The 23,295-nt window shown below is 36.6% G+C and overlaps 1 protein-coding gene across 1 annotated transcript in view; it reads left to right on the top strand.

The window, feature by feature from the left end:
• The window catches only part of LOC136839240 (uncharacterized), a 59,290-nt gene that overhangs the window by 12,955 nt on the left and 23,040 nt on the right, over window positions 1-23,295 (top strand). Inside the window, exons 2-3 of the mRNA XM_067104998.1 lie at window positions 19,624-19,917; window positions 22,161-22,388. Coding sequence (XP_066961099.1) covers window positions 19,624-19,917; window positions 22,161-22,388 — 522 coding nt within the window. The remainder of the gene's footprint in view (window positions 1-19,623; window positions 19,918-22,160; window positions 22,389-23,295) is intronic.

The following is a 23,295-nucleotide window of genomic DNA, read 5'->3' as shown; positions in this document are numbered from 1 at the left end:
GTAAGTTCGAAAATTTAATTACGCAAATTAACTGCGAAACTCCTTTATGGGAATAACATTTTGTGGATCCATTACTTATGTATAGCGTACCGAAATTTTGTCTTCAGTTTATGAAATGACCTATGCACTACATTACCAACAATACATGTGGAGATAAAAGTTGTTTCAAGTCTCACCTATTAAAAAACCAGTTATTAACCCCCCTTTAGTTTATGGTTAAACAGCATTTTTGCCAAGATATACAATATCTTCTACTAATACTTCTACTAAAACTAACAGTTATAATAAGACATCAATACAGTAATCTGTTATGTGTTCACATATACTGTACTTACAAAAACCATGTAGGGGCTTTCCTTCAATAATGACTTTGATAAACGATCAGGTTAATAGTCTTAATCGATTCGATTTGATTGCGTATAAATTCTAAAGTATATTATTATTATCAAAGTCATTATTGAAGGAAAGCCCCTACATGGTTTTTGTAAGTACAGTATATGTGAACACATAACAGACTACTGTATTGATGTCTTAATATAACTTAGTTTTAGTAGTAGTATTAGTAGAAAATATTGCATATCTTGACCAAAATACTGTTTAACCATAAACTAAAGTGGGGTAATAACTGCTTTTTTAATAAGTGAGACTTGAAACAACTTTTGTCTCCACAAGTATTGTTGGTAATGTAGTGCATGGGTCATTTCATAAACCGAAGACAAAATTTCGGTAAGCTATACATAAGTAATGGATCCACAAAATGTTATTACCATAAAGGAGTTTCGCAGTTAATTTGCGTAATTAAATTATTGACTTGATCGGTTAGCTTCCACAGAATAGAGTTGGCCCACGTACAAAGAGAGAAGAAGGAAAGACAAGAGAACCACTTTAAATTTTATTGCGTAAAAAGGATTACCCGCAATAACAGCCCCGATGTATGAAAATGTAAATGAACAGCTCCAGTTAACAGAACAAAGGAAATTTGAAAGAAGATGGCCGATTGCATCTGATCGTTTCCGCGTCCAAAAAAAAAAGAAGGTTCTTTGTTAGCACGGCGGTGAGCAATTGCAAGCCGCTATTAAACGCTAGAATGAAGCTTGCAGTTAAAGAGCGCCACTGCATACATTAGCTCCTTAGCTCTAAGTGGTCTTATGGTCTTTTGCATCCGAAGATGACGGGGACTTCGCTCTTATTTTCTTGGTGTTCAATCCCCTGATAACATGTTTGGGGTTACCGCCACTTTTTGTTCGGCTTTCCCTTATTTGGATATTTACCAAAATACAGCCGGGAAAAACGCGAAATTACGTAAGTGCCACTCCTATGCGTCTCTCTCTCTCTCTCTCTCTCTCTCTCTCTCTCTCTCTCTCTCTCTCTCTCTCTCTCTCTCCCTCTCTCTCTCTCTCTGTTTGTTAAGTACTCGGTCCATGCCCTGACTCGTGGGATAAAAGGTAACTGTCATCCTAAGGGCAGGAAATTGCGTGAAAATTATTAAGAATTATTGTTTTCCGTATCTCATTCGTCTTGTGTAATATAAATTATATATGTATATATATACATATATATATATACAGTATATATATATAAATTTATATATATATATATATATATATATATATATATATATATATATATATTATATATATATATATATATATATATATATATATATATATATATATATATATATATATATATATATATATATATATATATATATATATATATATATATATATATATATATATATATATATATATATATACAGTATATGTGTGTGTGTGTCTGTGCGTACTTGTTTATGGGTGTGTATTTATATTACCTCCACTCTAAATTTTTACATTCCTATCATTCTTATGCACTTGTTTTGTGTTTTGACGCGGTCAAAACAGATTAGATTGCGATGTGGGGTCGTGTCTGTATCGCAAGAGCATGGCATTTTAATAGCATCATGTCTGCGCGCTCTGTCTGTTAACATCTTCCTATTATGCAAATTAGTATGTTAAGAAGCAATCTTGACCAGCTAGAAAAGAGTAGAATTTCACAGCAAAATTGAGTCTGCATCAGGGGGTGCTTGCGTGCGTACGCTGTAGTATTGAACCATCTGGCATCATTACCTACATCTCCCGTTACAGCGCGAAAGGTCTGTCATCTCCCATGTCACACCTACATGAAAAACTCGTCCCCCATAAGATCGTGAGAAGCAAACTAGGACACCAGATCCTCCCCCTGGGTACCACACCCCTCCTCCTTCTCCTCCTCCCTCTCCTCTGCTCTTTCTTCTTAAAAAGGAGAGAGAGAGAGAGAGAGAGAGAGAGAGAGAGAGAGAGAGAGAGAGAGAGAGAGAGAGAGAGAGAGAGAGAAGGAAGAATGATGGGTCAGGCAATGGTCCTAAAAGATGGGGGATTTTATTGGTTATTTACGCGAGAGGAAATGCGAAGATCGTTCAGAGCCCATTTTGGGCTGGAAAAATGGGTGTATTTGCACTGTGCTAATACGGTGGGCTCTCATAACAAATCACGTGGTGAGTTGATAAGACTTTGTGTAGATGAATACTAATGATTTAAAATCGCTACGTGAGCTGATGGGGGATTGTTTTGCCCGTTCTCAGAATATATCTCTAGCCAGGCCTCTCTATCTATGTAGATTAATTGATAGATTGTAATTAAATAAATTCCATGGCCAAATTGATAGCGCTGTGGTGTCTTGGAATAGGGTCCTCTAGATGGCGTCTCCCTTTAAGCAAGATGAAGTTTCTCCTCCTCCTCCTCCGTGGAAATCCGTGTAAGTGAAAGGTTCTGTCGAGTTCTAGAAGGTAGAGGCAATTTATTTAAATTTTTTGCTTAAATTAGTAAATTATGTACTAGGTTATTAGTTGACCAAGGTGGATCGCAACCAGTATGGATTAGGCCACAGGGATAGCAGCATTATTTCAAATTAGTTGCTGAAAACTAGAAGATGGTTTTCTTCTATAGGCATATATATATATATATATATATATATATATATATATATATATATATATATATGTATATATATATATATATATATATATATATATATATATATATATATATATATATATATAATATATATCTTTTTCGAAACCCTCCTAGGCCGCGTTCGATTCTCCGGCCGGCCAGTGAAGAATTAGAGGAATTTATTTCTGGTGTTAGAAGTTCATTTCTCGCCATAATGTGGTTCGGATTCCACAATAAGCTGTAGGTCCCGTTGCTAGGTAACCAGTTGGTTCTTAGCTACGTAAAATAAGTCTAATCCTTCCGGCCAGCCCTAGGAGAGCTGTTAATCAGCTCAGTGGTCTGGTTAAACTAAGGTATACTTAACTTTATAGAAAGAAAAACGCAAGAAAATAATGTATTGTATTCTCTTAGTTTTCGGTTCATTCTCTGTTCATCGTTCAGTTCCTGATTCCCGAGTACTCGTTTGGCCACAGAGCAGTCAGTTTGGTGATTTAATTTTTGGGGTAATGGTAACCATACGAAGATTCCAATATGCAGGAAATTACGCATATTTCTCTTGTGTAATTAGTTTGACGGACAGATGATTGAATGTATGCATGTACTTTTATATATATATTATATATACATTATATAACATATATATACAGTATATACATTATATATATATACTGTGTATATACAGTATATATATATATATATATATATATATATATATATATATATATATATATGTATATTATATATATATATATATATATATATATATATATATATATATATATATATATATATATATATATATATATATATATATATATATATATACTTCATGATTATCTTGTCATTTCTATTTGTAGTTGATAGTTGATTTAGATCCTTATACGTGAGCATCTATAGATACAGGAAAATTGTCGGCTTTGGTATTCCTGACATATAATAACCAACGGCTGGCTTGCGTAACCTTTATGTTTCTCGCGCCAGGAAAACCCCTTGGCTTTGAATTCCCTGCGAGGACTGAGAAACGATCCCCAAGAAATACTCTTTCCTCTTTCTCTAGTTCAGTCAGATTGAAGTGGCGCTCCTGTGCGTCCGTATCTGTGTTTTTGAGTTACCTTGACGTAAAAACCAAGGCCAAGAGTAAGAGAAGGTCTGCTCACTTCCCCCAAAATCCCCCACGTAAGCGGAGCTTTGTCTACCACATTATTGCGTCAGCAGGTGAACTGCCGTAATGAGCAGGTACCTCTAAGATACGTCATCGCCTACGTATTTACCCCAGGTGGGAGGCGACTGCAGACCTTGTCTCTCTTGGCCTTGGTAAAAACTGTAAGTAAGGATTCGTATCGGGCCTCACATTTTCTGTTCAAGTGGCCGTCTTTGTCAATAATTTTCGATGGTTGTTTGTAATCGTTAACATTCTGGTTCTTGGCGCTTAGAGATTCTTGTGATTAGGGTATTGTATGCTCGCTACGTTAGAACTGAGCCATTTCTAAGTATTTTTCCGTGCCAGCGTTCACCTACCTTCAGGCCATTAGTAATAGGTAGAAATTAGTTAGTTGAAAGTACACAGTACACAAATACATAATATATATATATATATATATATATATATATATATATATATATATATATGTATATATAGTGTGTGTATATACATGTATAATATATATATGTATATATATATATATATATATATATATATATATATATATATATATATATATATGTGTGTGTGTGTGTGTGTGTGTGTGTGTGTGTGTGTGTGTTGTGTGTGTGTGTGTGCGTGTGTATTCACAGAATGAGAGCGTGCTTATCTGTGAACATAAATATTAAGCGTGTGTACGTAAATGTAATGACGAGTAATAATGTAGGTACTCTATGATAAACATTCTCATATATCCCCTTATCTTCCGATTATATTCACATGTAATGTTTTTTATTTATAATTTTTATTTTTTGGAATTTTTTGCCCATTAGTGTGACTATTCTAGATCATTTATAATAACTTGTGTTAATCATTAGAATTTTTTTTTGCGCTTTGTTCTCCTACAAATGTTAACGTAAAAAACAATGAGCGTGAAATATATGCTACTGATTTAAATCTCTCTCTCTCTCTCTCTCTCTCTCTCTCTCTCTCTCTCTCTCTCTCTCTCTCTCTCTCTCTCTCGTTAATATTTTTGGTTTCATTATACTTTCCAAATGGACAACATATTCGTATTTCCGCGTAAATAGTCACTCCAACATTTTCCAGTAGTAATGTTTATCATCTCAACGCCTAATGTAGTATAAAATCACTTCATAGTTTCACAAATCTTTCCTGTGTTAATATTTTTATTTACTGCTTTCAACCAATAAGGAAGTAATGTAACAGTTTTTCTCTACAAATCAACAGAAGCCAAAAAAGAAGTATATATATATATATATATATATATATATATATATATATATATATATATATATATATATATATATATATATATATATATATATATATATATATATATTGGCATCAGTACGTATGCACTGAAGGAGGAAACTATTTATGAAAAGATACTTATACTTGGAGAAATAAACATGACAATAAAAAAAACATAAAAGATTTATTAAAATCATCTCTTACAAGGCAATTAACCCTTATCAGCCTCGAAAGAATAAACATGAATAAAAAAATAAAAAAGCTGGTTCTCTGAGAGCAATTAACTCTCCATGTCATCTTGATGTTGACAAGCGATAGGCTTCACAGTACCGCCTTCTTTTCAGGCAAGTCCGCTCGAAATTCAATATACCGAGACGATCACATTATCGTTCCATTCTGCGTCACTTAAGACTCGCCGCAACCCATTGGTGTCTCTTTCTGGTGGGGTGGGGGGGGGAGAGAGAGAGAGAGAGAGAGAGAGAGAGAGAGATTGCAAGGAAATAAAAGATATTGTAAATTGTACACTCTGTGCAACGACAAATGTTGTCCTTGAACGGTGTTGCTATGCTTTCTTGTTTACAGTTTTGTCGTAAGACAATGAGATTAAGTCCCTCTCCCCTTACACACACACACACGCACACACACACTATATACATATGTATGTATATATATACATATATATGTGTATATATATACATATATGTTATATATATATATTTATATATATATACACACGTGTGTTTGCGTTTGCCCACACTAATAGGTTATGTTTACACTTAACATGGGTGTACAGTATACTCATTTATATTACAAACTCAGCATTCGAATAGAAAGACCTAAAGACCTTCCTTTGCAAAATTTGTTTCGACTGATAATGGAAAATAAATTATCGCCAGAATAATTATGTCGATATTAAAAACCGCCACTATTTTTCACTTAAACTGCGGCTTGAAAAGTTCAGGGAATAGATGCATAGGCAGCAACGTATTTTCACATAAAAGCACGCATCTATCGTCGAGGAAACTAATACTCTTCGAGACAGACTGACAGACAGACTATATCAATAGCCAACAAGATGTATCAAAGTTAATTCAGACAACCCTGTGATACTGCCAGTATTCTTCTGACGCTGTCAACAGTATCAACAGACGGAAAGGGCAATGTTAAGTATACCTTAGTTTAACCAGACCACTGAGCTGCTTAACAGCTCTCCTGGGGCTGGCCCGAAGGATTAGATTTATTTTACGTGGCTAAGAACCAATTGGTTACCTAGCAACGGGACCTACAGCCTTATTGTGGAATCCGAACCACATTATACCGAGAAATGAATTTCTGTCACCAGAAATAAATTCCTCTAATTCTTCACTGGCCTGTCGGAGACTCGAACTCGGGCCTAGCAGAGTGCTAGCCGAGAACTCTACCGATTCGACCAACGAGGAACTACGGAATGAGCAATGAGAGAGAACCGGTGTCCCAGAGGACAACCACCCTTGTGCAATAAAAGGAGAAGCACCACGTCAAAAAAAAAGGAGAGAAAATAATATATGAGACGCAATACTTCACTCTACGCCAAAAATTCACTAACACAGGGATGCATTTAAGAGGGACTGAGTACAAAAAAGATAAATAAAAAAAACCTTGGTCATCATTTCTCAACTGACGAGTAGCCTGTATAATTTGAGGTACGAAATATCCACAAAATTAGGACCAAGTGACGTTTATGTAAGACTAATAACTGAGTACTCGGTCACATGAACACCTCATCTGTCTTCAACAGTGGCTCTCTCTCTCTCTCTCTCTCTCTCTCTCTCTCTCTCTCTCTCTCTCTCTCTCTCTCTCACACGTTCACACGCACGCACGCACACCTCTAATTCAAGCCCTCGTGGCCGTCAGTCACTTGCGAAAGGAAAAAAGGAAGAAAAGAAGGAAGATGAGGAGGAGGAGAACAGAGATGGAGAATTTTTCAAGGATGAAAAAATAATAAAAACAGATTAACAGTTGTTTGTTTTTGTGGAGAAATAATCTTATGTCTATCTGAGAGATAATAGATAGACATTCTCTCTCTCTCTCTCTCTCTCTCTCTCTCTCTCTCTCTCTCTCTCTCTCTCTCTCTCTCTCTATATATATATATATATATATATATATATATATATATATATATATATATATATATATATATATATATATATATATATATATATATATAATATATATATATATAATATATACATATATATATATATATATATATATATATATATATATATATATATATATATATATATATTTTCTTTCCTCTTATTCTCTCTATTTCTCCATATCTCTATCTGTCTCCGTCTCCCTCTCTGTATGCCTATCTGAGCTATGCTCTCTCTCTCTCTCTCTCTCTCTCTCTCTCTCTCTCTCTCTCTCTCTCTCTCTCTCTCTCGGAGTGCGCAGCACAGATAGACATACAGAGAAAGAGAGAGAAAGAGACAGAGACAGATAGAGATAGTGAGAGAGAGAGAGAGAGAGAGAGAGAGAGAGAGAGAGAGAGAGAGAGAGAACAAGAGCAAAGAATATCAGCGATAGGTGCGTATTGGGGTAGTCCTCTCTTCCACAAGCTCCTTCGCTCTTTTGAGATGCCGCCCGAGACGTAGATCAAAGGACGCCGACGGCCGCCTTGTCTTGCTGTAGGATCCCATTGTAAGCCATTGGAGGATGGTATTTTTCACCCCTTGACCCCGTGATTTATCTCCGTTATTGTATTGGGAGGAGGATGGCCGAGTGCTAAATACCATAATTATGTTTACGCAGGAGGATCGTCCATTAGACGAACCTATACGATCGAAGTCGGTGCTTCTGGGAGAATGTTGGGTATTTCGTTCGCTTGTCCTTGCTCTTTTGCTATCTGTTATTATTATTATTATTATTATTATTATTATTATTATTATTATTATTATTATTATTATCATCTTCTAAGGATAAATCCCTAGCTATCTGACGTCTTCGTGCTTGCTAAATCCTTACATGTATAATATATTTGTTATAAAAACGTAATATCCAGAAACTTGAATACATTCTGCAAGTCGACTTGGGCTCCCCAAATTGATTATATCGCCTCTGGGGATGCCCTGATTATTTAGATTCAGCATATCAGCAACCCCATAAATTGTCTTGAAGATTTATGTAGTAATGTAAAGTAAGGACCTCGCTTACCACTCCAAGGCCAAAGTTAGATTTTAACATAAGGCTGCTATCTCCCAAACTACTCGGGCGGTTCATGAGTTTCATGTCTTTTATTTCGCGCGAACGTGAGAACTCTCATGTCTCGGAAATGTAAGAGGATTTCGGATGAGGATGATGGGGCATCAGATCAACTTGGACTGCTAACTACTCTGGAGAATGAAATCCTATTCGCTTTTGATATTCCGGTATCAGTTCACTGGCGTCATAGATAATCGCCAAATTGGGAGTCCTTCGAGGGAACTTGAAAATCGCCCTCCCCTAGAATTTCCAATGTAACTGAAATTACACTAAAGTAACTATGATGTTGTGCTAGCCAAGAAATGTTATTCCTGAATATAGTGTTGCCGTTGTTCTGACGGTCAGTGAAGGCCAGTATAGTGACTAAAGTACGACGACTTATACAAAACATGCTGGATGATTAAGATTTGTTCGGAGTTAACAACAGCGTCGGTTTTTTTTTTTTTTTTTGTCTAAATGTAGCACTGCACGCGATAACCATTTCGGTTTAGGAATACATAAATAAAGCTTATACAGTTTACAGATGACGTGCTAAAAGAGGAGTGTTTCTGCCCTTCTTATAGCACCACTTAACTTGAAGTGCACTCATGCCTGTCGAACATAACCTAACCCATTCTTTGGCATCGTGTCGCCTAACGTATTCTCAAGCATCCTAACCCTAGATCGTCCCTTGATAAACGCCATCGTGAAAGCTGGAAGAAAAGGTCACGAAAATTTCGTCAAGTGTTACTCACGGTGCCATCCTAGTCGTCGTGCCAAAAAACCGTCAGCCATATAACTTTCTGAACACCAAACAAGAATCGATGTACTCTTCCTTTATTATGTAGAGAGAATGGCCGTGCTCAGAACCCTTCTTGCAAAATATTCTCTAGACCTTGTCTTCCTGGGCTCAGAAACGTCAAGCTTCGAGTACAAATGCGTCACATCCAGTTCTTGCTATTACTGTTGTTCATTATCATTGCCATGATAATGTACTTACGACTGTTGATTTGCTCTAACCGTGCCTGATATCCCACGCTCAATTCCCGGTTTTAGTATGCTTTATGTCGCGTTAATCTGATTACTTTTAATTGTAAGGGGGTTAAGTGAATTTTCTAGTAGACTCCTAGAGGACGACTAAACCTTTTGTCTTTGGATGAAACACTGAAACTGGAACAAGATGACTTAAAGAAACTGGACCGCAAGGCAGAAAGGGATCAAAGAGGACTTTGCGGTTTACCGGAGAATTTGGGTAATGCCATAAAGGGGACCATTTCCATAATTCATGTTTGATTATTTCCTGTTTCCGTCCTACTTACCACATAGACATCCTAGTTAGTTCACTGTACATTATGACTGCTAAAACCTGCAGAACCAGGGCATACATACATACATTCAAATACATATTTTGCAATTATGAGAGGCAACAGTGGTGAATATGATTGAAGATTAATCGTGTGTGTGTTCGGGAAAAGGCAGTAGGCTACTATGTACCGAGGTTTTGTTTTATCCTTGAAACTTATCATGGCACCGATATATATATATATATATATATATATATATATATATATATATATATATATATATATATATATATATATACTATAAATATACATTTTGAGCACCTGCAATAATTGTCAGAAAGGCTGAGCTACGATCACTTGTGCTCTAATAAATAACACGTTCCTTTCATCCAATATCTTTGTGTTCCAAATCCCATCAGGGTCGATCAGCAAACCGTAGGAAATTGTTCCTTACGCCCCGTCATCTATCTAGTATAAACAAGTGTTTTCGAAAAATTATGAACCCAACACATTTTGCAAGGAGGTGATTATGGTTTCCGCCTTATAGAGATAATATCAGCTTTTTCTTATGAAGTCTTCGATTTATTATTTTTGTGTTTTTTTTTCTTCTCGAAGATTTGGATTGGTTACTAGTTGTTTCAGCTTGAGGCTGCGCATTACGCGTTTCATTTTCGAGAATTCTGATAACCATTACCACCCAAGTTTCGCCCATATTTCCCCTTTTTTTAAGTTCTAATTTATGCATAAGGTTAGTTGAATCCACTCCAAATTACATGATCGTAATCTGTAAATAATCCCAAATTGCATGTTTCGAGAGGAAGTACTTTGTGCCTTTATGACTATCAATTGACCCTCTCGTTCGGTATTTTTTAGAAGGCTTCTGTTTTTGCCAACTGATTATGAGTCTCAGGAGTCAACATTATCTCCACCGCAGGTTCTTGGTTAAGTGGGTCTGAAGTTAATCCGGTTGGTGTAACCCCAAGGTCATGGTTTCGATTCTCTCCGTTCCGATACGCCTCGTGCATTCTTAGATCTCCTTAATTACATAGAATTAGCCCTCCTAGTTAGTTTTAGATCCCTTATTTACAGCTCTCGCCTTTCAGGAGACTTGAGTGTTCCCAGAAGTGTCGAAAGTGCCCGGAACCGTGATTGTTTCCAGAACTTTAATTCTGTGAAAATTTCGATTTTATGTTGGGGTTATTTGACCAGTTTTGATTCTCATATATCTAGCTTTTTTTAAAATTCCTCTGTTATATATCTAAAGTATTAATTTATTAGATAACTCGATAAACAACCGGATAAATAAATAAATAAGTAAACAAATTATATTCGTTCTTGGATAATAAATGAAAATAGATTAGTTCATGAGAATATTAATGAATATAAAAAGTTATGAGTGATTAGGTAAACTCATAAATGCACTAAGAAATTTGTCAGTACTTGAATAATTCAGATTAATAAGAAATGAATGAACACAAATTTATTGACATAAAATATTTTTTCACCTTAGTTATTTAACTTTTTTTCACGCTAGTTATTTAACTGTTTTTCATTTGAAATATTTTTCGTTATTCTATTTTTTTTATTTATCTTTTTATTTCATATTTTCTTACCTTTATATTATGCTTATTTTTAGCAGTTTTTATTTGTTTTATGAATAAGGAATTCTTTGAAGTAATGAAAAATAAGTGATTTAAACTATTTCCTAGAGAACAAAGAAAGTTCAACAAATGTTCTCTGAACTCTGCAATCGACTTCTTTCTGAAGAACCAGTTTTTCTAAGTAGCACTTTTATGAAAGTTTAAGTATGAAATATTTTTCCCTGTCGCGTGGGTTGTGAATTTGAAGTATATCTTATCTTGAAATCGGGGCGTGAGTTTTGATTTTGAGATAGTTTTTTTTTTCATAATTTAGTTGAAGTTCATATTTCCATAATTTAGACAAAGTTCATATTTTCAATGGTAAATCTTTTAGCTTTTAGAGAGAGAGAGAGAGAGAGAGAGAGAGAGAGAGAGAGAGAGAAATGTGACCAGTGAACGGGGTTGGGGACTGCCCTGGCGAGACCATTCATTCTTACACACACACACACACACACACACACACATATATATATGCAGCCTTTTCCCTTTAATTCTAGCGTCACACATTAGTGCTTCAATTCTGGCCCCCCGCCCCACAAACACACCCAGCTGGTCCACACATCTTCGTCATCTTACCCATACTGATATACTCTTATTAATCATTCTACTATTTAATTATTTTCCTACTCAAAATCTTACTGTGCACCTACCTTGGTGTACTAAGTAATGTTATAACCTTAGAATTCTTACAATCCTCTCTATCACCTCAGACATTTTTCAGAACCTTTCCCATATTCAGACACACCTTAAAAGCCATGGTCAGCCACTAAGTCACAGTTTCACTACCTTACTATAGAATCCGTACTCTCTCTCTCTCTCTCTCTCTCTCTCTCTCTCTCTCTCTCTCTCTCTCTCTCTCTCTCTCTCTCTCTCCTCCGTTTTTCTTTACAGTAACCAGAGCAAATCATAAAAAAAATTATGCACAGACATATATATATACTAATATATATATATATATGTGTGTGTGTGTGTGTGTGTGTGTACAGTATATATATATATATATATATATATATATATATATATATATATATATATATATATATATATATACACACACACACATATATATAAAGATTAGTAAATATATGTCTGGATAATTTTTTTATGAGAGAGTTAGAAAGAAAAGGAGAGAGAGAGAGAGAGAGAGAGAGAGAGAGAGAGAGAGAGTACGGATTCTATAGTAAGGTAGTGAAACTGTGACTTAGTGGCTGACCATGGCTTTTAAGGTGTGTCTGAATATGGGAAAGGTTCTGAAAAAATGTCTGAGGTGATAGAGAGGATTGTAAGAATTCTAAGGTTATAACATTACTTAGTACACCAAGGTAGGTGCACAGTAAGATTTTGAGTAGGAAAATAATTAAATAGTAGAATGATTAATAAGAGTATATCAGTATGGGTAAGATGACGAAGATGTGTGGACCAGCTGGGTGTGTTTGTGGGGCGGGGGGCCAGAATTGAAGCACTAGTGTGTGACGCTAGAATTAAAGGGAAAAGGCTGCATATGGTATACCAGGACCTAGAAAAAAAAAAAAACTTATGTTAGAACTGGTAAGAGGCAATACGGAGGATGTTCAACGCATTTCTGGTCGTCACTGTGTAAATGTATGAAGCGACTAAGTCTAGGGGAAAACATCTGCACAGGTGGTTCATCCACGATTCAGTAGTTAAGTTGGAAGAGCGAATATAGCAGCGAGCATTATCTCGTCTTTTCTCAGGAGTGTATTATGTTATCACACCTTACCTCTGACTTGGCTTACAAAACTCAAAATGAGAGAGAGAGAGAGAGAGAGAGAGAGAGAGAGAGAGAGAGAGAGAGAGAGAGAGAGAGAGAGAGTATGCCCTTTCAGCAACGCTTTCTTAACATTTATGCCTCATTTTAGCGAAGCCTTAATCTTAATGGTTATTTGGGTTGATTTTATATCTTCATATATCAGTCTCGGAGGGGATTAATCCCTAAAGAGCTTTGTGAAATATTAAAGATTTACATTCAGTTTTTCAGGCATCTTGCAAAGAGAGAGAGAGAGAGAGAGAGAGAGAGAGAGAGAGAGAGTTCATTTCAGCATGTAATGATTTCGCCTTTAAAAATTATAGTCTAGATGACAATCATACATTTACATATATAAAATCAGTTTCGCGATGAATGGCGATTCGCAAGACTTGCCTAAAGGAAGACTACAACCTTTGCTATCATTTTACCAGTTAAAAGCCATTGATTACAATAGGTCTCTGATATCATGGCATCTAGAAGTATTGGGAAAAATCTGCGAAGCTATAACAAAATCGTGTACAAAAAAGATAAGGAGCAACTTAAAAGAGCAGCTTCCTACAGAGATACTTTGTAGTATGGCGAGTTTTAATTCTAGTCCCCTCAGTACAAGCAGTTCTGCCTATTTGAGAGGCGAAGTGCTTTCGTAATAGATAAACTTGCTTGATTCCCCTCTTCCAAGGCTGTGCAGAAGTTGTTCCTTAAACCGTTTTTTAGTTCCAATCACGAGGGAAAGTAAAATATGCGAGAGCATTCAGTGAAACTGTTGATTCTGCAGAAATGCAACAGATTTCATAAACATTCGATGTTAACTGAAACTTGAGCCCAGTCTGAAGCAGGGAGGGTATTAGGAAAATTCTGAGCATAATAGATACGAAACTGCCTAAAAGACACGTCTTGTTCTATAGCAAGACTTACCAATTTGGCGGCCAACTTGACTCAAGTTAAAAAAAATAAGTATACCTTAGTTTAACCAGACCACTGAGCTGATTAACAGCTCTCCTAGGGCTGGCCCGAAGGATTAGACTTATTTTACGTGGCTAAGAACCAGTTGGTTACCTAGCAACGGGACCTACAGCTTCTTGTGGAATCCGAACCACATTATAGCGAGAAATGAATTTCTGTCACCAGAAATAAATTCCTCTAATTCTTCATTAGCCGGCCGGAGACTCGAACTCGGGCCTAGCAGAGTGCTAGTCGAGAACTCTACCGACTCGTCCAACGAGGAACTACTTGACCCAAGTGTGAGCGTATGTGTGAGCGTATACATAATCCCCTGACTGACCGGCAGGAATGCTTCAAACAGATGCGAATGAAAGTTCTTCTAAAAAATTACACTTTATAATGAGAACAACCAAAAAGAGAATGGTAACAACAGCTGAGAAACGCAGGCAACTATAAAAACAAGAAATTTCTTGTCATAAATACGTTAAGCCTCCACAGTGTGGAACCGTCTAGTTAAATCGTGCATTTTTCGAGGATTGGGACGTGAACAAGCTCAAGTCATGTTTAATTCGATAAGACTGCAAGAAGAAAATATTCAGTTTAAAGAAACGTCGAAATGACGATGAAAGCAATCATTTAGCTCTATCCCTCGTCAGGCCTCTGGCCTGAATTCCTTGTTCATTCATTCGTTCACCTTGTGATAAACATTATAGCAGATCTCTCTCTCTCTCTCTCTCTCTCTCTCTCTCTCTCTCTCTCTCTCTCTCTCTCTCTCTCCCCAAGGAGTATGATCAGTAATGAAACGAATAAACGGATAGAAATATAGATAATGAAGGGTTACTCCTCCTCTCTCAACACATACAGACTTTTTTGAAAGCATATCTGGCGAAGTCGACCAGACACCTGTGCCTGGTATATTAAAACCAAACAAACAGCAGATGCACAAACTTAAACACGCACATACACACAAAAAACACATCCAAATATAACTATTACAGACGTTTTCAGTTGCACACTTGACCGCGACGCAGAGAGAGAGAGAGAGAGAGAGAGAGAGAGAGAGAGAGAGAGAGAGAGATCATATCAACAGAAGCAAACACAAAGGGCTATTAGAAATAGCCAATAAAAGAAGAAGAAGAATGAGTGGATGGCTGCCCGTAATTCGATAGTGTTCAACACTAACGCCATCTGCCGCCGACAGTTGTCTTTCTTGGATGTTATCGTTCTTCCCTTGTTTTCAGAGATAACTCGTCGTCTATCTCTTCCACTCTCCTTTCCTTCCCCTTTTTAGTTTTCTACTGTTGCGTTTTGGATATCTCAAGTAGAGCCTCGAGAGGAAAGTACAACTGGTTTGTAATTTTGTGCTAATTTTAGGCTAAGTCCTAAAATTAGAAGCCCACGCACACTTCTGCATACAATTGCATGTTTGAGAGAGAGAGAGAGAGAGAGAGAGAGAGAGAGAGAGAGGCCTGGCAAAGATGTATATCGTAATTATGGAGAATTTTGCAGTCTCACTGAAGCTCTTGGGGATGACATTACTAAAACACTTTTACATTACGTTGAATTTATAGTTATTTGTTTATTTATATTTTGGTTTCATTAAACGTATGAGCCAGTGTCGTCTCTACCTCCCATTTTTGTTGCACGTTGTCTTAACTGATATTAACGCTTCGTGTGTATTATGTTGATACTTAAAGCTGGAAAAAATTCTGTCTGCTAAGAATTTCATTTTAGTAATGGCTTGTAATAGAAAATCCTTACAAACAAGAGAAGTATTCTGGTACAGACAGAAATGTTTCGTAATTTGAAATATATATACATAGCGTATATATATATATATATATCAGAAAGCTACAAATAATATATACTCTATATAATATATTTTCATATATGTTACCGAAGGGGAATTTTTGGCCGATATATATATATATACACGGTGGACTATATATAAAATATATATATATATATATATATATATATATATATATGATATATATATATATATATACATATATATATATATACATACACATTACACACACACGTTTACACACATACCCACAGACACAACACACACACACACACATAATATATATATATATTTCCCCTCGTAGGAGTTGGCTCCAGGGGATTTTAAACTCAGTTAGCAGCAAATTTTCTGGGAGGAGGTTCCTTGTTCCATGCGCTTCACCTTGGTTGCTATCCACCACAATTACTTACCTGCTAGGTACCTGATTTTCCCAGTCACTCTCTTGTGCACTGCAAGCGTTCCATGTGACGTCACGCCATGTCCCGGGTGCCAGATGGCGGTCCAGGTTTGATATTTGATGAAATCTGGCTTCGCGGCGACGCAGCAATTCCTGCCCATGTCACAGTGCTTCGATGACCTTTATTTCTGTGACGACAGCAAATTTTCAAAAAAATTCATTTTCTGACTAAGACAAACTGAGAAACGAAATCGGTATGGATTTGGTTTTTGAGGAAGTCATTACTTGTTCTTCAATAGAAAAAAATCATTACTTTCATTACTTTATGTACTGTACTCGCTGCATCATTCAGAAAAGAGATGAGTGGTGATTTTGTAAAGAAGTGACATTTAGATTATCTATAAGTAATTCCACAAACCACAAACAATTCGCATAGAGCAATTTAATGTGTTAAATACTGATTATTTAGTTCCTCGTTGGGTGAGTCGGTAGAGTTGTCGGCTAGCAGTCTGCTAGGCCCGAGTTCGAATCTCCGGCCAGCCAATGAAGAATTAGAGGAATGTATTTCTGGTGATAGAAATTAATTTCTCGGTATAATGTGGTTCTGATTCCACAATAAGCTGTAGGTCCCGTTGCTAGGTAACCAATATAGCCACGTAAAATAAGTCTAATCCTTCGGGCCAGCCCTAGGAGAGCTGTTAATCAGCTCAGTGGTCTGTTTAAACTAAGGTATACTTAAGTATGATTAAATATAGCAGACTGATAGATCGTTTGTTTATTTTTATTTCGGAATGTATAGTAAAATAAGCAAAATACTAGATTTTTTCATGTAAACTTAGTATTTTATTTCACAGTCCGTGCAGTTTATGGACAAAATAAAGATAAACAAACAACCTATCAGTCTTTTATGTGAAAAATCACACTCAAAATTTTTTCACGATGCTCAAACCCTTAAAATAATCACATCGTTTTCGAAAATAATCGTATCACAGACAAGCGAATAAAATTGCCTGCTATCTTTTTCGTGTCATTTCATCGACTGCTCTCACGTTCCCTTGATATCGGAGGCAAACTTGACTATTTTAGAGGGATTTTAATACAAAAAAAAAAAGATGTTTATAAGTGCAATTATTCGCTTCATCTATGGTTATTCACCTGAGTCCAAATACTTTATCCTCCCCGTCGCCGCGTCGATTTTAATTAAAGGTAACATTTCAGGTGCAATTATACCTGCCTCTCCTACGCTTCATTCATTCAGTTCTCTCTCTCTCTCTCTCTCTCTCTCTCTCTCTCTCTCTCTCTCTCTCTCTTTCTATTCCTTTCACGCTTCAAATGTATTCCGATCTTTTTTCAATTTCTGTGTAAAATTAATGTTCTGTTAGCTTCCTTGCTTTTATTCTCCTCTCTCTCTCTCTCTCTCTCTCTCTCTCTCTCTCTCTCTCTCTCTCTCTCTCTCTTTCTCTTTCACGCTTCGAATGTATTCCGACCTTTGTTTATTTTCTGTATAAAATAAATGTTCTGTTAGCTTCCTTGCTTTTATTTCTCTCTCTCTCTCTCTCTCTCTCTCTCTCTCTCTCTCTCTCTCTCTCTCTCCCCCTCTTTTCCTTTCACGCTTCAGATATATTTCGATTTATGTTCTATATAAAATGAATGTTCTGTTAGTTTCCTTGCATTTTTCTCTCTCTCTCTCTCTCTCTCTCTCTCTCTCTCTCTCTCTCTCTCTCTCTCTCTCTCTCTCTTTCCTTTCACGCTTCAGATATATTTCGATTTATGTTCTATATAAAATGAATTTTCTGTTAGTTTCCTTGCATTTAGTCTCTCTCTCTCTCTCTCTCTCTCTCTCTCTCTCTCTCTCTCTCTCTCTCTCTCTCTCTCACGCTTCAGATATATTCCAATCTTTGTTTTCCTATATAAAATAAATGTTCTGTTAGTTTCCTTGCATTTAGTCTCTCTCTCTCTCTCTCTCTCTCTCTCTCTCTCTCTCTCTCTCTTCCTTTCAAGCCTCAGATATATTTTGATTTATGTTCTTCTATATAAAATGAATGTTCTGTTAGTTTCCTTGCATTTAGTCTCTCTCTCTCTCTCTCTCTCTCTCTCTCTCTCTCTCTCTCTCTCTCTCTTTCACGCTTCAGATATATTCCGATCTTTGTTCATTTTGCGTATAAAATGACGAAGCTCCTCCTCATTAAGAAAGATCCTTGTAACGTGTTCAGGAGAGACCGCCGACTTGTGGCTTCTGATAGTGGTTGTTCGGGAAGAAGAAGAAAAAGAAGAGAAAAAAATGGTTATCGTGAGGATGTGTTCACACATACGGACACGAACACACACACATGATCAGGTGTTGTTTACATATTGGGGAAAAGTTTTTATGTTGCGGTTGCACGTTTGTGAGTGCGTGTGTTAGTGAAGGACTACGAGAGAGAGAGAGAGAGAGAGAGAGAGAGAGAGAGAGAGAGAGAGAGAGAGAGAGATGAGTGGGGACTGAATGGAAAGTACGTACAAGGGTAGCAGAGTGTCTGAGACTTATTCATCTAATATAAACGAGAGAGAGAGAGAGAGAGAGAGAGAGAGAGAGAGAGAGAGAGAGAGAGAGAAGTGAAGGTTAGTTTTCACTAGCCATAGGGGAAATGAAGGGTCAATTTCTTCTTACCATTTTGAGCTAATTCTATCCCTAGCCAATCGCCAGCTAGATTACCCCTAGCAATCAATTTTGCGATCTGTTTTTTTATTTTTGAAGTTTATGATTTTGTTTTCTTCCGGAGTTGAATTGGGAATTTTATTAAGACTACGAGTATTGCTTTTACAGAGAAACATCAACAATAGCGTAACTACATAGTATTCGTGTGATTTCGTAATATTCTGTGCATTTAGGTATTTCATTTAAGAATAACCTCATACTTTACCATTAAATGATCATTTATTGCTACTTCGGAACACTAACAACTGCATCACCAACACAAATAACGATTATTATTTTTCATAAATTCCAGGAGTTTCTTCAATAATAGTTTCCTCAGTAAGGCTGATAATGATGCTTATTTCAAAATGAGTTTACCTCCATAATCACCATTCTCTCTCCGACATTTACTTATAAATCTCTGTGCTAACATTAATCCCCTCTTTCTCTTCTCCCCTATTCACTTATGAAGACCCCGGCGACTGCCTGACGGTAGCGGTGAAGGAGAGATGCAGGAACCTGTTCGACAGGCGAGGCAGACGCAAGAATTACGCCCGGCGTTGCGAAATCAACTTCCCGCCCCTGGTCCTGACGGAGGAAGACGCCCACGCCCACGCCTACAGCCGCGCCCACAGCCCCACCGCTCATCGCGCTACCGAGAGCCCCATCCAGAGGCTGAGGTGCAGGGATGACGTCATCGGGTACGCTCCCTGCGCCAGACTGAGGCCCCTCAATGACACGGAGCATCTCGTGTGCGACCCTCTGGGTAAGGTCCTGCTGGCCTGCCTGCCTGGCCATCTGTGTCCGAGTGGGTGTGTTCGTTGTGCGGTTACTTTTGCCTGGTCAGTCGGTCAATCGTTTCGTTACATCCCGCTTAACTTGTCTGAAGTTGCTTGATTTTAGTGCGTCAGTTAAGAATGAATTGTTCAGTTCCGCTAGAACTCGATTGCTTCGCTAGTGTTACTTGAAATTAGTTTGCTAAGTACGAATTTGCTCGTTCGTTCATTGGCTGCTTACTTTAGCCTGGTTAGTTGGACAGTCAGTTTTTCATAAATCGATTGCTTGATTACAATATATTTTAAATTAGTGTCTTCGGAAGAGATTTTGAGTGGAAAAGTTCTTTTGTTATTCAATCATTAGTTTGCCAGTAATTGATAAAGTTCGTTGATATCTAAGGTAACGGCCACGTCGTGGAATAATCTTCTAGCCAGTAAGCAAATTGCTTAAAAATATCTTGCTGCAATACGTGTTTAAAATGCGTTGTCATTTACGCTATACTTCTTTACTTATCACTTGTTTCCAAAGAGAACTGTTATTTCTAAAATTGTTATTGACTTCAGTAATAACCCTACTTTCTTTAGATTTTTGAGGTATAATTTAGTAAAGAACGGACAGTAGTTTGTAAAGAAACTTCCCAAAGGTGTCTTATCAGCTGACTAGTAAGGAACTCAGAATATGGAATTTTCAGAAGACGAGCAGGTGGTAAGAAGCTCCGGTAAATGCAATTTCGTAAAAAAACTTGCACCCTTCTTATCACCCCTTCTGAATTTGCCTCTTATCTTGAAGGTTAACAAAGAATGGTTTTTCTGTTGGAGAGAAACTCGTTTGATTTTCGTAAGTTTTCCAAAACGTTTGCGATAACACCCTCTAATCAGTTATGAAGTCCACATTCAACATTCAAAATTCACCAGTATATCCGATCATACGTTAGATCCACAAAGACTTCATTTACTAAGTTCTATATAAAAAACATCAAAGAGTTCTTAGCATCGTCTCCAAAGGTCATTAACCTTAATTGAGTCATCCTCCAAACTGTGTGAAAACGCGCTTCAGCTATTCCAACACCAGACTCGTAAAAAAATAAAAAAAAATAAAAAATTCAGAACAGATTGCTATGAACAAATGGACAAATTTCAACTATCGTTTCACATCTGCCATTTGGGAGGCTTAAGATCTGTCATTTCCCGCTTCAAGGACGTCTGAATACCGAAACATACAAGAACGCACACAGCGATGGACGTACGTACACTCGGTCTTGGAAGTATAGGGTTTTAGGAGTAGAGAAATGATCAGGAATGAGAGACTGTAACAGTGTGGTGAAGTATTACATGGCAGTGTTCGTCGGACAGTAGTGTATTATGTTTCTTCAAATATATATTATATATATATATATATATATATATATATATATATATATATATATATATATATATATATATATATATATATGTATATATATATATATATATATATATATATATATATATATATATATATATATATATATATATATATATATATATATATATATATATATAATATATATAATATATATGAAGAAACATATTACAGTACTGTCCGACTAACACTGCCATATAATTTCTGTTTTTACTGAATGAAGTTCGAGAAGAAAAATCTTTGAAGTTTTATGCATACTCCTATTTTGATTTTGAATTCAACTGTTTTTTCACTTCTTGAAGAATATATATATATATATATATATATATATATATATATATATATATATATATATATATATATATATATATATATTATAAAACTTCAAGGATTTTTCTTCTCGAACTTCATTCAGTAAAACAGAAATAATGAGAGATAGAGAGTTTGAGAGAGAGAGAGAGAGAGTGTCTTTGTGTCTTTCACCTTATTTAACAAATACGGAGAAACCTGTCCAATACACACACTTACACATACAAACAGAGACGACAAGATAGAGAGACACATGCAATCACAGACATACATACAGACAGACAGACAGACAGACAGACAGAGAGAGAGAGAGAGAGAGAGAGAGAGAGAGAGAGAGAGAGAGAGAGAGAGAGAGAGTCTTGCAACTTATTTAAGAAATTAGATTAAATCTGTCAAATACACACACACACAGAACGAGATAGAAAGACTCACACGGAGACACACAGAGAGAGAGAGAGAGAGAGAGAGAGAGAGAGAGAGAGACCAGAGCAGATCTTGACCTCCACTACCTCCACGTTGCAGGTGTGAACTCGAAGCGCTGTTCCGCAGGGCACAACACAGTCCACACCAGGTGTCGCCTGTTCGAAGTGTGCGACCAGGCCGTCCTCGTCTCCGGAGGGTGGAACAGGGACCTCTCGCCGGAGGAGTCGCGGAACAAGCTCAAGATGTCCTACGACATGCTCAGACACAACGGCTTCCACAAGGGCAACATCAAGATCTTCTACGCCAACGGCGCCAAGAAGAACGCAGGTATATGGGAGTCTTTTGAAAAACTAGGTCTAATGTGCCGTTGTGTAGCTTGGGGTGATGTTTTCACTTCAAGGAAAAAAAATGATTTATTAGTTTAATCTTGTCATGGGTTTTATTCATAAAAGTAACATTATCACTTTGTTACAAACAATTACTGATTGGCGTAATTCTGAAAAGTACCCCAGTTACTTTGTTACCAAAAATTAATTATTGGTTTAATCTTGTCATAGGTTTAATTCCGAAAAGTACCAATATTACTTTGCTACAAAAAAGATTTATTGGTGTCATATTTTCATAGGTTTAATTCTGAAAACTGACGTAATTACTACCAGCTGGTTTAATCTTCTCAAAGATTTTCATTTTGAAAAGTAATAGATATTTTACCATCAATGTTAGTAACATAATTTTCACAAATGAGAGAAGCAGAAATACTTCAGATAATAAGAGCAATATCATAATCATTATCATCGAGCAAAAAAACCACAGTGGGCTCCTGGACGGTCTCAGAACTTTTTCGAAAATTAATGAAATATGAAATCTCAAGCTTCAAAGGGTCAACAATTAAAGAAAAAACACACAACAAAATAATCAGTTTGAGAAGATAAGCAAGGAAAGTAGAAATCGGATGACTAACAACCAAAAAATTAAAAATGCAAAAAAAAAGACCGCCGAGAGAGAGACTCAGACGAAATACAAACCCAGCTGATTGCCGCAAGCGTTTCTTCGAATGCAGTGAGGAATGTCGGGATAAAAAATGAATGACCCTTGAGAGGGTGCAAGCATTTATTTGCTCATTTCAAGATACGTATATTTTTCTCCTGCACACCTTCTCGTATCCTAATTATTTTTCTGAATATGAATCGTTTTATCCATTGCAAGAATTCACTAAAAGGCAGAAAAGTGCAAC

This window comes from Macrobrachium rosenbergii, chromosome 6 (assembly GCF_040412425.1).
Source record: "Macrobrachium rosenbergii isolate ZJJX-2024 chromosome 6, ASM4041242v1, whole genome shotgun sequence".
In the NCBI taxonomy this organism is placed as follows: Eukaryota; Metazoa; Arthropoda; class Malacostraca; order Decapoda; family Palaemonidae; genus Macrobrachium; species Macrobrachium rosenbergii.
Note: the sequence above shows the minus strand (reverse complement) of the source record. Positions and strands in the feature narration are given on the sequence as shown.